Source organism: Eretmochelys imbricata, chromosome 1 (genome assembly GCF_965152235.1).
Source record: "Eretmochelys imbricata isolate rEreImb1 chromosome 1, rEreImb1.hap1, whole genome shotgun sequence".
NCBI classification, from domain to species: Eukaryota; Metazoa; Chordata; order Testudines; family Cheloniidae; genus Eretmochelys; species Eretmochelys imbricata.
The window spans coordinates 297,086,462-297,104,189 of record NC_135572.1 but is presented as its reverse complement, the minus strand read 5'-3'; the positions used below and the strand labels follow the sequence as shown (position 1 = coordinate 297,104,189).

The 17,728-nt window shown below is 38.8% G+C and overlaps 1 protein-coding gene across 5 annotated transcripts in view; it reads left to right on the top strand.

Annotated features, from left to right (window-relative positions):
* MSRB3 (methionine sulfoxide reductase B3) overlaps positions 1-17,728 on the top strand; it is a 147,214-nt gene that overhangs the window by 60,425 nt on the left and 69,061 nt on the right. For all 5 annotated transcript variants that reach the window (XM_077833359.1, XM_077833374.1, XM_077833351.1 and 2 more), the window contains one exon: positions 16,821-16,849. In XM_077833359.1, the coding sequence (XP_077689485.1) occupies positions 16,821-16,849 (29 nt within the window). The remainder of the gene's footprint in view (positions 1-16,820; positions 16,850-17,728) is intronic.

Genomic DNA, 17,728 nt, shown 5'->3' with positions numbered 1-17,728 from the left:
ACTGTGTTGTGTGAAGAAGTATTTTCTTATGTTGTTTTAAATCTGCCGCCTATGAATTTCATTGGGTGATCTCTGGTTCTTGTGTTATGTGACGGGGTAAATAACAGTTCCTTATTCACTTTCTCCACACCATTCATGATTTTATAGACCTCTGTCATATCCCCCTTAGTTGTCTCTTTTCTAAATTGAACAGTCCCAATCTTTTTAATTTCTCCTCATACGGAAGCTGTTCTATATCCTCTAATCATTTTTGTTGCCTTTCTCTGTATATTTTTCAATTCCAATATATCTTTTTTGAGATGGGGTGACCAGAATTGTATGCAGTATTCAACATGCCATTATATTTTCTGTCTTCTTATCAATTTCTTTCATAATGTTTCCTAACATTCCGTTAGCTTTTTTGACAGCTGCTGCACATATGAGCAGATGTTTTTAGAAAACTAACCACGATGACTCTAAGATCCCTTTCTTGAGTGGTAATGGCTAATTTACACCCCATAGTTTCCTATGTATATCTGGGATTATGTTTTCCAATGTGCATTACTTTGCATTTATGAAAATTGAATTTCATCTGCCATTTTGTTGCCCGGTTCCCCAGTTTTGTGAGATCCCTTTGTAACTCTTTGCAGTCTGCTTTGGACTTAACTATCGTGAGTAATTTTGTATCTTCTGCAAAGATGCTACCTCACTATTTACTCCTTTTTCCAGATCATTTATGAATATTTTGAACAGCACTGGTCCCAGTGCAGATCCTTGGGGGATCCTGATCTTTGTCTTTCCATTGTGAAAACTGACGATTTATTCCTGCCCTTTGTTTCCTGTCTTTTAACTGGTTACTGATACATAACAGGACTTTCCTTCTGATCTCCTGACTGCCTACTTTGCTTAAGAACGTTTAGTGAGGGACCTTGTCAAAGTACACCCTATACACTGCATCACCCTTGTCCATATGCTTGTTGACCCCCTTCAAAAAATTCTAATAGATTGATGAGGCATGATTTCCCTTTACAAAAGCAATGTGGTCTCTTCCCCCAACATATTGTGTTCTTCTATGTGTCTGATAATTCTGTTCTTTGCTATAGTTTCAACCAGTTTGCCTGGCACTGAAGTTAGGCTTACAAGTGTGTAATTGCCAGTGTTTAGAGCCTTTTTTAAAAATTGGTATTATATTGGCTATGTTCCAGTCATCTGGTGCAGAGATCAATTTAACTGATAGATTATATACTACAGTTAATAGTTCTGTAATTTCATATTTGAGTTCCTTCAGGACTCTTGGGTGAATACCATCTGTTCCTTGTGACTTATTACTATTTAATTTGTCAATTTGTTCCAAAACCACATCTACTGACGCCTCAATCTGGGACAGTTCCTCAGATTTGCCATCTAAAAAGAATGGCTCAGGTGTGGGAATCCCCCTCACATCCTCTGGCGTGAAGACCGATGAAAAGAATCCATTTAGCTTCTCTGCAATGGCTTTATGTCTTCATTGAGTGCTCCTTTAGCACCCTAATCATCCAGTGGCCCCACTGATTGTTTGTTAGGCTTCCAGCTTCTGATGTACTTACAAAAAAATTTTGCCATTAGTTTTTGTGTCTGTTGCTAGTTTCTCTTCAGATGCTTTTTTGGCCTGTCTAATTATGGTTTTACACTTGACCTGCCAGAGTTTGTGCTTCTTTCTGTTTTCCTTAGTAGATCTGACTTTAACATTTTAAAAGATGTCTCTTTGTTTCTATGTCAAGGTTCCTCCCCCACTCTGAACTCTAGGGTACAGATGTGGGGACCTGCATGAAAACCTCCTAAGCTTACTTTTACCAGCTTAGGTTAAAACTTCCCCAAGGTACAAATTAATTTTATCCTTTGTCCTTGGAATATCCACTGCCACCACCAAACTCTAACTGGGTTTACTGGGAAACGTAGTTTGGACACGTCTTTCCCCCCAAAATCCTCCCAACCCTTGCACCCCACTTCCTGGGAAAGGTTTGGTAAAAATCCTCACCAATTTGCATAGGTGACAACAGACCCAAACCCTTGGATCTGAGAACAATGAAAAAGCATTCAGTTTTCTTACAAGAAGACTTTTAATAGAAATAGAAGTAGATAGAAGTAAAGGAATCACCTCTGTAAAATCAGGATGGTAGATACCTTACAGGGTAATTAGATTCAAAACATAGAGAATCCCTCTAGGCAAAACTTTAAATTACAAAAAAGACACACAGACAGAAATAGTCATTCTATTCAGCACAGTTCTTTTCTCAGCCATTTAAAGAAATCATAATCTAATGCATACCTAGCTAGATTACTTACTAAAAGTTCTAAGACTCCATTCCTGTTCTATCCCCGGCAAAAGCAGCATATAGACAGACACAGACCCTTTGTTTCTCTCCCTCCTCCCAGCTTTTGAAAGTATCTTGTCTCCTCATTGGTCATTTTGGTCAGGTGCCAGCGAGGTTACCTTTAGCTTCTTAACCCTTTACAGGTGAGAGGATTTTTCCTTTGGCCAGGAGGGATTTTAAAGGGGTTTACCCTTCCCTTTGTATTTATGACATTCTAACAGCCTTTTTTTTTACTGTGTTGTTTAGCCATCGTGGCATTTTTTTGGTCCTCTTACTTTTTTTTAATTGGAGGTATATGTTTAGCTTGAGCCTCTATTATTGTGGTTTTTTAAAATTTCCATGCTGTTTGCAGGCATTTCACTCTTGTGACTGCTCATTTTAATTTTCATTTAACTAGCTTCCTCATTTTTTGTGTAGTTCCCCTTTTTGAAGGTAAATGCTACTGTGGAGGGATTTTTTGGTATTTTCCCTCTCTACTAGGAGGTTAAATTTAATTACATTATGGTCACTTTTACCAAGCGGTTCAGCTATATTCACCTATTGGACCAGATCCTGTATGCCACTTAGGACTAAATCAAGAATTGCTGCCCCCCTGGTGGGTTCTAGGACTAGCTGCTCCAAGAATCAGTCATTAATGGTGTCTAAAATGTTTTCTCTCCCATTATTATTGGGCTTTCTGTTTTTGTAGCCTCTCTAATCTCCCTGAATATTTTCACACTCCCTATCACCGTCCTGGTCAGGTGATTAGAAGTACATTCCTATTTCTATATTCTTCTTCTTCAAGCATGGAATTTCTATTCATAGAGATTCTTTGGTACATTTTTTTTTTAAATTCAAGATTTTTACTATATTTAATTCTCTGCTTTCTTTCACATATAGTGCCGCTCCCTCACCCTCATAACCCACTCTGTCATTCCTGTATATTTTGTACCCTGATATTACTGTGTCTCATTGGTTATCATCGTTCCACCTAGTTTTTGCAATGGATATTATATCACCATCCTCATTTAATACCAGACACTCAAGTTCACCCATCCTAGTACTTAGACTTCTAGCATTTGTATACACACACTAATAATATTTAGTTGTCTGCCTTCATGTGATGTAATTGAATGGGACTCTTTTTCATTTGATTGTTTCTCTTCAGTTACTATCTGTACTTTATCAATTTCTATCCTCTCCTCTATACAGTGTCCCCTTCAATAAATCTTCCCCAGAGGGCTTTCTCTGTCCAAATCATGTGCTCCTCTGCACTTGTTGGCTTAAAAGCGCCTCTGACCTTTTTAATTTCACATGCCAGCAGTCCGGTTCTATTTTAATTTAGGTAGAGCCCGTCCTTCCTGTATAGGCTCCTCCTTTCCCAAAAGGTTACCCAAGTAGTTCACAGAGAGACAAAATAATTGATTTTCTTATTCAAGGGAAAATTATATATGCTCACTGAATTTTCATATCTATTATTCCATATTAAGAGTTGAATTAGACATTTAGGCCAAGATTTTTCAAAAGCAGACTGCTAACTTAAAACTAAGCCCCTTTTAAATGTACTAGGGGAAAATATCCTACAAAATGGGTCACTGTAAGCATAACTGATTGATTAAATAGTGTCAATTACTTTTTTTTCTTTAAATATTTTTCACTTTTGTTTCGGCACTTTCCTTTTTGACTATAATTTCTTCACTCTGACTTCTTCACTCTGACTTCTTCTCCTGCCCTGTTTTGTCTCAAGTCTAACCTGATCTTTCCCTTAAATAGCAACATCTGCTTTTACATTCTCACTCTGTAGAGCGTATGGAAGACAGCAGGTCAGGACAGTGCTCTTATCTCTGAATAGGTTGGGGAAAGGAGATCAGTAGAATGATATATGAATAAGACATCCCTAAAACCTGTTTAAAAGTGTTGGGTGGGGGGTGGGAGGCTGTGTCAAGAAGGAACAAGAGCAGAAAATAGGAAGAATGGCATTTGAAAGTGTCCTAAGATCAGTAGTAAGCAAAATTGTTTGGAAGTGTATGTGCTCTCTTTCAAACCCCATGTTCAGATTGCCACTTTGGGGGGAAGTATTCAGGATCCAGGATAGAACAAATTCCACTTTAAGACTTACTTGTGACTTTCTCAGGTGAGAAGTGTTGACTAAGTCTGCTCTTATGGCACTGCCGTGGTATTTTTAGTTGAAGTAAAGATAATAAGTTGAATTTGGTTTCTGTAGCCAAGTGTGAATTTGACTATACTTTGTACCATTGTACAAGCCCTGGCTTCTCTCTTCCCCACATATCGTAATACACAATATTTCTGCAAATTAGGTCATTGTGACAATTGTATGTTTACGTGCTGTATTGCCAGGGGCAGTGTTGAAGGTATTCATGCAAACCATGTCCTGCTTCAATATTTTGCATTTCATGGTTAGGGAAACCATGTATCCCTGAAAATGGGAATGGCCCTGTTTTCAAAGCCTCATCCAGTGTCTCTGGCCAAAGATGGGGAGAAGGAGGAGTGGGCAACCCCTGCCCACAGCTGCAAAAACCCTGGTGTGCCTATCTCTCTGAGCTCCACCAGAACGATCTTTGGTGTGCCTGCCATGATTAGTATTCAAGCTTTTTAGGACAGATCCTCAGCTAGTGCAAATCACTGTAATGCCATTGACTTCAATGGAGCTATGCTCATTTATACCAGCTGGGTATCTGGATGTCTGGCATACCATACAGTGATTGGGCAGGGTATATTTTAAAATATTTATTTATAACATTTGAAGTGATGTTAAAAGTAAACACACAAACATGGGATTATTCTTGCCTATCATCAGTATCAATTTGCACTTGAAAGGTGCTCAGATAAGTGATGGGCAGGTATAAAAACCTATGTAGACATCAATGTCATCATGCTAAGGAATACAAAAGCAAATATTTTACAGTGTAACTCAGTAATTAGTCTGTTGTAATAATCCGTTTCAGAGGCAAAATAGCAAGGAATAGTGAGTTCCTTGACTAGAAGATATACTATATGTTGAATGAATTAAAATTGATGACTAGGAAAAGACACTGAGAGATTGTTAAAGCCCAAAAAAGTTGAAAATTGATACCAATGGTAGCAAAAGTATATAACCAGGAGAGTACAAAATCAATAAATGTCCCCATACAAAGGCTAAATCGCCAATATAGTCTCTTAGGAGAGAATTACTAGTGAAAGAAGAAACTCCATAATGCTGAAAACTGAAAATTTAGGCAAATAGGAATTTTTTTTCCCCAGATCTTCATCTGAAATCCACATTTGGCTCCTGCTGGGTGCCCATTAATTTTTTCTTTGCATCAGTGTAGCTTGTTAATATATAGATGTTTGAACTATGGACCCATTAGTTAGCCAGGAAGGAGACTGAAGCTTCAGTAATAATATTAACAAACTTCAACTTTTAACAGGTCTGATTTATGCTGTTTCATTACCATGTGACACGCAAGGTCAGGGAACATATGAATTTTGTGCCCAGATGAAAGACCTATTTTTTTGCTACATGCTTAAGATAGAATTTTATCTTTATCAATAGAAGAGATCAAAAGAAACAATTAAAACTCAACATCTCTCTTCATTTAAACTGCTGATACCACCACGGGTTTATGGAGAATGTGCTTTCACTTTTTCCACAGCCAGAAGGTGTCTCAAACTTAAAAAACAATATTGTTCCTTTAATTCCAATTGTTCCATCACTGAACTTCACTCCAGACAGTCTCCCACATTGGAATATAGCTAAGGAAAGGGATGTGTGAGATACACAATGAGCAAGTCTCAGGAACTCACTTTTGTAAACCTCTGCCTCTAATATCTTCTGCGCCAGACTTGAAAAATCTTTTGCTGTGCCATGTCTATTTGGTTTGCAGGATCTTTGGGATCTGTCACTTCATGGCAGTTCACAGAAAACTAGAACACCTATACCATTAAATGACTCTAGAAATGATGAATGACAAATCCAATCTGCCGTTTGTTTTCTAAAGACCAAGAATGTTAAGTGTTTTACTCTTTACTCCTTGATTTTTCAAGGAATTTCCCTTTTACCATGCAAAAATAGCTTTTTCTCAGCAACCATGGCAGAAGGAGTTTAGAATGATCAGTGTCGTTCCTCAGAGACACACAACTGGAATCTGCACTCTGAAGTCACTTCTACAGAAGAAAATCTATAGTGAATTATTTATTAAACATCAGCATTGTGCTTGATACAAGAAGTAAAAGAACAGACAGCCTATGCAAGAGAGACATAGTACAGACAAGATGCACTGGGAGGCCCCAGGAATTGACTAGTTTTTCCCACTTAATATTGTTGTCTAAACTTCCAGTTCTGAGGTGCAAGAAAAGTCACCAAGTCTTAATAAATTAGCCACTCCTTCATTGCTACCTTTGCTGGCTTCTGAAAGGAATTCTCTTTGGCAAGGGTGTTAGCTAATCCCCTCCCATGTGGTGAAAGAAATAATAATGTATTTATTTATTCATTTTATATATTTATTTGACTTTTGTGTGGCACTTCTGGCACCTCTCGACGTTTCCAAAGCAAACCATTAGAAATACTAAATGCATTAATGCAGTATTTCAAGTAATTTAGTGGAGTCTTTCACAAAAATCCCATCGAATTCCCCCCAGCCATAGCCATAGCACAAGACCCATCTAAATCAGCTCTTAATCACCAAATTTCCATCATGCCATCTATAGGTGCATAATCTCCCTAATTGCTTACAAAGAAAGGTATGCTCTGCAATGCATCCAGAAGGTTAACATATCCAGACTTGGGAAGCACAACCCTTCTTCTTACTTCCTCCAAAGCACTAACTTTATAATGGTCTTACCTAGATGAACCCTCGCCCAGCTCGCTCCTAGTGCTTTTGGAAAGGTACTAAATTATTTGTTCCACTTTCCAGTCAGGCCTGATGTGATGGAAATAGAGCTATCATTAGCAGCTGGTTCATATTTCCTCACCAAGTTTTGTAAAGGTCTCATATCCTCTCTGAATGCAAGGGAGTGATAAAACCCACTCCAGTAGTAACACTATATGAGAGAGCTGTTGGAGTGGACAAGCAATTGCCCCAAAATGGACAGGAGTAAACCAGAACCACTTGTCGCTTCATGGGAATGGATGGAGTTGCTAACAAGCATCCCAACAAATCTTCGTAGTCAACTGTATCAAAGATAGCTGCCAGATCTAATAAAATCAGCTCCCATAAATTAGCCTTCTCCATTGCGAGAAGAAAATGAGCAGCCACTGTTACCAATGTGGTTTCCATTCCAAACTCAGCTCAATGACCTGAGTGGTGAGACTCCAGGGAATCTGAGGATACCAGAAATTGCCAGAATTGATCTGCCCCAATCTGATCAGTGACCTTTCCCAAAAAAGGAAGATCAGGTTGATAGCTTGCAATTCCAACACAGTTCTCAATACACCACAACAATCTTTCAACCTATCTCATTACGGGTGGGGAGTATGGGTGGTTCCTTATACTACTTGCAGGTTAGGGGACTTTATAGTAAAGCATGCAATCAGAATCAGTCTGGAAAAAGCCAGCTCCAAACAAGGTAGGTGAGTTGTGCCTTGCTGTCTTAGGGAGCAGCCTGTGGTTTCTCTCTGGTTTTGGGTTCTTGTGCACTATTGTTCTGAATGGTAAGATATAAAGTAGTGTTATGTTGCAACCTTCCAGCAACTTATGTTTTTATCTAATTTATCAACTTATGGCATCATCTAATTTCTCATTGTGTATGCTATGAACATAACTGTCAGCATCAGGCAATGATTGCCTCTTGTGTCGTAAGTTGCAGGGTCATCTTTAAACAATGGTGACCTGTGAAGGTGAAGCCAGCCAAGAGTGTATTTTGGGGCTGTTGTATCAATGGAGTTGATACAGGTTGTCATGTATTTCCACCAAACTCTGCAAAGAGTGGTCTTTTGGCTGAACAGTATTCTTCCAGTGAGCCATCTGGAAACTCAGATTCAATAAGTTCCTGAGGGTTGAAAACCACAACGCAAGTCTTATGTCCCTGCAGGAAAGGAGCAATGAAATCCCTGGTTGCCAGAGGTGGTGATCAGTCTATGGGAGTAATTTCTACTTCCTACATCTCCAGTCCCATACTCAATACTAGATCCATAATGTGACCAGCTATGTGTGTTAAACCAGAATCACCTCAGGCAGTCCCAAGTTTGTCATGGCAGCCATGAAATCCTGTGCTGATCCAGAAGGGAGATGGAGCAGCTGCCAATTGAATAGCTCTCCATTGGAAGCCCCTCTGGTCACCCACTTCCCCCACAACCAAAGGCAAGTCAGAAGGCATACATTGGTCTAGGAGCTTCCCTGGCTTTTGTGCTTTCTTCAGCCTGTTTCTCATTCTGGCAGCATTGATACCTAGTATAGTAGAGCAACACAACAAAAAGGTACAGTGCAAGGAAATGTTCTCTATCAACAAGATAAAAGAATCCTGAAGAGGCTGATACATGAAGGGACTGCTGGAGAAAAGAAAATGGTCTTAGTGAGTCGTCAAAGACACTAGTCAACATAGCCACTGTCTTGGTCTTCACAAAGTAATGAGTTATTTACCCCACAGTAAATTATAAAAATATCTTGATTTGATAGTGTAATCTTATTGGGAAAGGAAAGGGAAGAACTCTAAAACCATCATAAAATTTTAAAGGAGGTTTTCTAAATGCCAAGAAAGCTGGTTTGGAATTTTGAGCTACTTGTTGGAATTCAGTTACAGAGAAGCCTGCAGGTGGAATCAGTTGTGCTTTCATCAGCAGGAATTGTGCAGCCCCTGAATGGGCTTCCAGGTAAAAGTAAGGGGAGCAAGGACAGTGTGGACCAGAAAAAAGAGAAGAAAAGACTCTAAATTTGAATTTTTTTCCAACTCCAAAAACCTATATTGCTAGATAGTGGATTTAGTGTGTATGGGGAATTAGTGTTAGGTCAATTTTCTGTGTGGTACTCAATGTGAATTCCATCAGTGACTGAGTTTGGTTCCAAAAGAGATGAGGAATGCCTTGAATTTTCTGGTAGCATAGAGTGGTATTGCACTGGACGCTTCTAGGAAATGTACCAAATGGGAATATTTGTGCAAGAAAGGTACAGTTGAAATACAGTCGCACAGTTGGTGCTCACGAAAAGCTCATGCTCAAATAAATTGGTTAGTCTCTAAGGTGCCACAAGGACTCCTTTTCTTTTTGCGAATACAGACTAACACGGCTGTTACTCTGAAACAGTTGGTGCTGTGACTCAGTTCACTAGCACTTGACACTAGCAAATGAACCCTTTGCCACAAGCAGGGGCGGCTCTACCTATTTTGCTGCCCCCAAGCAGTCGCCGCCGAATTGCCGCCACCACAACAGCAGCCGAGCTGCCGCCAAATTGCTGCCCCGGGTCATGGACTGCTGCCCCATTCTCATTGCCACCCCAAGCAGCTGCTTGGAAAGCTGGTGCCTGGAGCCAGCCCTGGCCACAAGCCTGCGCTTTATCCAGTTTACAGGAGTCAGTGAGCAGCTGCACAGCATGCCATTCCTGGAGTTTTCACATGCCATCTATGTCTTTTGTGGCAAGTTGGAAGAACAGTTTATTCTACAAGTCCTCAATAGCGCCTTAATGAAAGAATTACACAACTCTACTGATTAGTGAACAGGCTGAGCAAATCTTATTGATGCCGGCAGCTGCTTCAGCACCCCTATTCCCAGCCTTGATCTCTAGCATGTGAGTACTGTCTCCCTTGGATGTAGCTACAGAGCTAATGGGAAAAGGCTTGATTCACTGTTTTTGTTTGACAAGAGTGGCTTATAGGAGCTCCAGTAACTAGAGTAAATACAAATATGTAGAATTTGTAATAAGTGCATGGGTAACTTTAAATTCTTAATTTGCCAACCTCTTGGCAAACCTCATAAGTATTAGTTTAGATACCTTTAAAATGTGAGCAACAAGTATATGTATGTTTGCTAATAGACATGCAAACATCCAATTCCTGTAACATTTTCATATCTGTCTTAGGGATGGGCGAACCAGTTTAGAAAACTAACAGTAGATGTCCACTTTTCTCTGATTCCTGACGAGCCATATACCAAGACCAACTTTAACAATTGTTTTTCTGTAACTCTGGCAAACTACCAGGCTGACTGCTGCCTATAAATTTCATGGATGCTAAGACATCCTCGGCTAGTCCAGGAGCACATATAATTAGAATGTCAGCCACAATCTAGGAGAGCACTAAATCTGAGACTTCTCCCTTTGTACATTCCCTTGATGGAACATCACCAACAGTAGAGTGTTTTCTGGGGAGGATACAGGGAATTCGGGAATCGTATAGTCTGTTGGGTAGAGGAATTTGGAGAGGGTAGGACTTCCAGAACGGGAAGGATATGCCTGGAGCTGGAAGAAGGTGGTAGAAGAATGCGAAGCACCATAAAGGACAAAGTAAGAGAAGAGAGACACTCTTCCTCCTCCCTCACCCCCAATACGAGTTGATTAATATTTCAGAAGTCATCCAATCAAACTTCTGAAATTGTTTAGTTTCACCATTATCAGTCACTACTGAGGTGCAAGCCCCTATTTAAAATGTTTAAGGGTAAGGTGTAATAAATGCCAAGATTTCTATGGATACTAATGACCACATTCTGTCCTGAGTTACCCATGTGTAGTACCCATGGACTTCAGTGGGAGTTTCATGTGTGTGTGAGGGCAAAATTTAGCTTTACATGCTTAGAAATGTCAAGTTTGTATCCTGTTTCCTGTGTTTTAAAATGCATGCCATCTTGGATTGACTACACATCAGCCCTGACTGGAAGAACTAGACTCTTCAGTCAGTCCTGGTTACTCTATGTTAAGTTTAGTCATATTTACTGTATCTAGCCTGACAGATAATTGGGCACAGTGAATAGGTATTGAACTACATAACAAGCTGCAGAAAATTCACATATGTTGTCTACAATAACATTAATATAAACATTGTGGGGAAATCATTCTGGAGTCACTCTGTTGACCACAGTTGAGTTAAAACTGTTCTTTTCAGTTCAGCAGTTGAACACAAACACACACAATAACATCCTACATACAGTTAGTGAAGCTGTTTCTCTTACAGGCTGAGAAGGGAAGAGATTTTTTTTTTTCTTTTTTAAATACTTGGAAGGTGCTTAGATACCACAATAATGGGGTTGTATAAATCCCTCGATGGATAATTACACCAGGTATTAGTTTTCAATCCATGATGGTTTTTTTCCTTCTTTCTTTTTGGAAACTTGTCTTGTTGGTTGGGGCTTGGTGCATAAATAGGGTTTTGTGAGCATTTTTGGTTGAGACACTGTCTATGCTTGGAAAGAGGATGAGGCTGCTGATAATACTACTTATCTTAGTATTATCTGTATTTGGGAGAAAATGGGAAGAATGATTAGAGATTTTATTTCATTCTGCCAGCAGTGATCAGGACATCAGTTTGACTACAATTTGTCAGACTGCTCGTATGCATGTTTTACATCTGTGTCTCCACGGCCATAGACAGTCTGGAGCAAAGTTTATTCACACAACCCTATGAAAAAGTAGAAAGTAATAAGTGAAGAAAGCTGGCCCATAGTTACTATTTATGTTTCCAACTCCAAACTTCCAACTTCTTGATCAACCAAAGCTCCGTTTTGAGTGGTATGAAATTGCTAATATTTCTCCAGCCAAAGCTATACCTGGTATTATTGGGGAAAGCAAAAAGATAGCCTGGTATCCATTTAAAATATGAGTCCGAGGAAAAAGTACTGACAAACTGAAAGGGGTCAATGCTCTCTCCCTCCCTCTTGTAACTATTACAAGGAAAAGAGCTGTTGTAAAGATAGGAACTAAGGAGGCTGCCGCAGATGCTATTCAAGGAGGCAGTGAGCTTTATAGTATCTGTTCCCTGTGTTCATTTAATTCCAAGTAAAACAAATCTCTCACTCAGTTGTGAAGAAGGTTAAAGAATCTGATAGAGACTCAGACAGGGAAGGACAGAGGAAGAAAAATTAGTAATGGTGCTAATGCTGAGCTGCTGCAGAAGATTAGTGGAATTCTCTATTAAAGACCTGTGGGCAATGCCCCCCCGCATCCCAAAAAAGCCTGCCCCACTGACAAATGGCACATCAATGCTCATATGCCAGATATTCACAGTTGTATTTGTACCACTACTGGTCCGTCTGCAATATGTGCCACAGGCCAGTTGTTGTTACATTTCAGTTATATACTGGAAGAATATATGACAGTCAACATCATAGAAACACTTTGAGAGAGACGAGGTAGGTGAGGTAATATCTTTTAGTGGACCAACTTCTGTTGGTGAGAGAGACTTGGTTTTGAGCTCCAGAGAGCTCTTCTTCAGAATCATTTTGTGATTCTCACTGCTCAGTTTTGTTGGGAGAGAGGCTTCAGGGTCAAAACATCAGGTTTAAATCACCTAGGTGTCCTGGAACCGCAGGTTCAGTTCCTCTCAAGGTTGATTTGCCTTTCATCTTTCCAAAGTAGATGAGGTGACTAACATGCAATTTATTGTGTTTGACCCTCAAAAGAGGCTTTCTCCACTCCCTGTGGATATTTATAGATCTCATGGCACCTTCTGTAAGAGTAAAGGGTTTGTCTGAATGTCCTTAGCTAACATTTCCCAATACTCCAGTTTCACTATTTTTTGTTTTTCTGTGTTAGTAGTTTTGTTTGCTTGCCCTGCATTCCAGCATCATGCTATATGTTTATGGATTGTAAAGCACTTTGCGATAAAAGGCACTTTTATCAATGAACAACCGGAGCCATCCCTTGGGTATGGCGAATTGGGACGACAGCTCCGGGCTTTGCGCTTTTGGGGGCCTAGCAGGCCGGTGCAATTGGCCAGCGTGGTCGGTCCAGGAAGTGATGGGTCAGTTTTGGAAGAGACGGATTCGTCACTTCGACCCCAAGCCCTGCACCACCCTAGGGATGGCCCTGTGTACAACAGTATAATCTTCTGCTCCCTGTGTGTCTGAATGCTGCTGTTACTTTCAGAACATTCCCATAGGGCAAAGGAGAAGGGAATATATAGGAGGGATAAAAGATGAAGAATGAGAATCACAAGAGTTTTAGTTAAGCAATAGACTTATTACACTCAAGGAAAAACAAACAATGGAAAAAATATTAAAAGTAGTTTACAAAGTGAGTATGTGGTTCCATGTCATAAATCTTGCTTTTCAGCATACTCAGATTGGAGCAAATAACAGAACCACAAAGTCCTTCCTGCTAGTTAATGTAATTTAGAAATGTTAACGTAATAAAGTCATAGGGAATATTTTTATTTTTAATAGAACAAGTTGTCCTTGGAACTTACTTCCGGGAATTTGTTTGATACCATCTCTGTTATTGGTGTTTCCTTGTTCACAGTTTTAATGGCCATATGAACCTAGTTTCTGATATGTTAATCTGCTGTATTGCAAAGGGAGAAATATAATGACTTTGAGGTGTAAGATGAAATCCTGGTTCCATTGAATGCATTGGAAGCTTTGCTATTGCCTTCAGTGGGACCAGCATTTTACCCCTAAATTCTAGCCGTACCTCTTTCAACCATTCGAAACAAAAACATCTTCTTAAATATCTTCCTTCTTGACATTTGAATCCTTCCATTCCTGGAGAATTGCTTTTTCAGTCTTTCCTCGAAGTCATTGCTTAGTTTTAGTGTCAGAGACACTTTATTATTCTTGACCTTTTTTCCCTTTTTCAATTCTTCAATCGATACCATTTCTGTAATATTGTGTCCTAAATTTTGCCCAGTACTCTAAGATTTGGTCCCTGTAGCTCTCTCTACAGTGGTATAATGTTCTCTTATTAAATGATTTCTATGGCAACATCCCAGTGTTCTGTTTGCTTTCATAGCAACTGCTAGACATTAAGTTCTATTCATTTCTTACCCCAGATCGGTTTCCTGGTTTGCTGTCCTGTAATTTACGACTATTTAGAGCTTTAGTACTCATTACATTGCCCAGTGACCCCTGGCAACACCCCTCCTCCCCCCACTTTCTGGCTTGGTGGTTGTTGCAGCAACTCACGGTGTGTCACATTTCACATGACAAGGTGAATAATAGGTCTCCAGCCCAATCAAAAAGCTAGTCCTGTTTCCAGCTTATGACACTACATATCAAGATAGCACTGGAGTGGCCATGCTGTGTAACGTCATGCAGTAAAAGCTGTTTCACGAAAGGAAAAAAGTAAAACCTGAAGCAGCCCAATCACGAGAGAAGAACAAATACAGATGAAGTAGCATGTTTATTGCCACAAAATTAACCACTGAATAGAGCTAAAGAGAGATGAGATCTATACTGTGTCTAGGTGGTGTTGATGAGAGCGAAAAGTGATTGTCTGTTTTTGATAAAAATGGTTTTGGAACGCATTTCCTCAGTCTACAAAATCTGCCCAAATTAAACTGGTGGGAAACCAGAGAACTTCAGTGAAGCTGTCCCACTATGGCCTTTTGGGATCCTGGCCCTCTTTAAGAAGAGAAGTTGCCCTGTCACCTCTATTTGGAAAATATGCCATGTATGGGGCACATAGTGATTCTAGCACCTGCCAGCCATAGAAAAGCCTTGCTATTATCTTGGATCCCATATTCATATTAATTGTATTGATGCTCAGTAAGTCTAGGCATCTGAGGTGTTCAAATAACATGGTGATGGGTATGACCAAACTGCATAAATAGATACAGTGCAACTTGGTGAGAGTATTTAAGCAAAATATACTGAATCTCTTTGTTTGGAATTGCTCTGTATTTTTTTTCTTTTGTATGAAAAGAAATTCTGTGGGAATACCCATTGTAAGTCACATGCATAAATGTTTGCAAGAGCAGGCCCTTCCACTCCAGTGTAAAAAAGGAACTAAAATAGAGTGTTAACTGTGCAGCTTTTCCCATTGTGTTGATTTTGAATGTTTATGAATTACATGTTTTCTTTGTTTAATGCTTCTGTTAGCTCTTGATAAAAATGAATAAGAATGTGTTTCTGCTGTAAGTATCAGAAAATATCATTGTATTTTCTTCTCCACTCCATCCTTTGAGTGAGGTTTTCATTTAAACTGCGCAAGAGGGAGAAAATGGGGAGAAGTGGGAAGGGAAAAGGGAGGCTGGTACATTTCTAGTTTCCTTTTTGATTAACTCACCCCCTCCCTTTCTCTTGCTTTCCCCCTATACTTCCATAAACATTGTGTACATTTGTCCAATTATCTTGAACGTAGAGGATTAACATTAATTTACACTTATAGGTTCTCACCTTACGATTATCTTGACATTGTTTTTAGACATGTCAAAGTCTGTCTATCTATATTTTGTTCCTATACTTTAGTTATTTTTCACAAAGCAAGGTTGTAACTTCCAAAGCCATCCCAGCATCCTGTCACAGATTCAAAGAGCCAAATGTTTTATTTCTCTCTTGATTAAATGCATTTCCCCAAAAAGTCTTTCTGCCAGTTAACTTCCTCTAACAGGACTCCTGCTGGTCAGTTCTTGTATCTTGCTGTGGCAGCTGTGAGCATATATACAACTGATTGAACGATATACATCTGACTGGAGCATGCCCGCTAATTGGTTTGAGAGATAGATATAGACAATGCTGTCTTATAGCCGCTTGTTCAGATAGACCCAGTGGTAGGGTTAATTCTGCTTGACAGCACATCAGCAGCATCTTGAGAATAATTACCCAACTTAAGTTTTCCCACAGCTGAACTGAGAGCTTCAAAGGCTTCTGAATTTACAACTATTATTAACCTATATCTGAAACATAATGTTCCCACAAGGGCTAGACTATTTCTCCTTCTTATTAAATGTACAGGTTATTAGGTTCATTTGCTATGTGCTAAGCACTTAGAAGACAATACTCCTTGTTAGAGAGTGAAAATCTGTAGTACACAACAAGGAGGATAATTGTGCATCTAGCACACATCATTATCTTTGCTAAGACATCAAAATTCATTCAACTTGTGTTTAAAGAGAACAGAACTATTTTTTTCTATTTGCAGAATGAATAAATTAAAGACACACAAATCCCTCATAAGATGTTGTCCAACTAAATACTGATTGTTGTATACAATACGTATGATATTAATGAAATAGTATCTGGTTCAAAAATAGATTAGAAACGTTCATGAATATATGGAATACTGTTAATGACTTTTTGAAAATTAAAATGAATTAGAACAATATGTATTTCATAACTACAAGTATGTGCTGTAATTCATAGTTATATAACTTAATCCTGTTTTTATATTTACATCCTGTGTTTGGTTTCCCTTGTGCGTTTTTTTTTTCTTTTAAAATTTCTCTTCTTTATATCTGTACATTGTGCAAATCCAATAAAAGTATTAAACATGAAAAGCAGCATTTGGGATTAAAATTGATTTGCATGCGTGAATTATTAAAACACAGAGTTATGCCTACTTCTTAAATACAGTAGTTTTTTCCTCTTGTCAACTAGTTTCCGTGATTAAAAGCAGTTCTTATAATGTAAATTCTTTTTGCTTCCCTTTGCAGGTCAGAAACAAAGTTTGACTCCAATTCAGGTATGTTCAGATTTACAATGTCATGCTGAATACACTGTATTCATGTTATACTCAGACTAATTTATCAGTTTGGCTTCAATTTTAATGAGACTGAGGCAGGCCAATCTTGAAAAGGATCTGAGTTTTCTCACCACCTAAGAATAGCATTGTTATCACTGATGCCTTTAATTCATTCTCTTCATTGGTTCATATCTTCTTTTACTTTCTTCTTTTTACCTTGAGGTGATCACCAGGAAGCCATTATTTTGCAGTAGGTTTTAACTGATCCATCTTTAAAAAAAAAAAAAAATCATGATAAAAAGTAAAGCAAGCGGAGGAGAGGGAGATCTTGGTAATTATTACCTTTAAAAAAATTTTTTTCTTCCTCGTGGACAGAGACATTTCATGGGAATTTGAATTTTGTGCAGCCTGTATGTCAAGAAGCAGGTGATTTGTTGTGAAATTTTCATGACAGATGCATGTACACAATGCATGCCAGACCAGCCTGCAGACTTCTCTATAGTAGGTTTACCAACAGGCAATCTCTCTCAACTTACCTTTTTCGAGAATTTTAATGTGTTACAGGGAAAAAAGCGAAGGTCAGTATAACAGATTCATGTGTATCTAACAAGACAAAACACACAAAGCAGCAAACAGAACTGTTTTCTCTAAATGGGGATGGTGAAAGCAGACTGCCACTTGTTAAGCTACTTCTACCCGGGTTTTTGTTTGTTGAAGTTATAAAATAGTATGCCCTTAAATTGTAAAAGTAATTTCTTATACTGAGAGCAGCTGAAATATCTATTACTTGAAACAGTCACTCCAAAATACACATCTTAGTTAAGAAGAAAAATATTATTTTAAATAGAAAAACAATATTAATATAATTTCAGAGCAGTC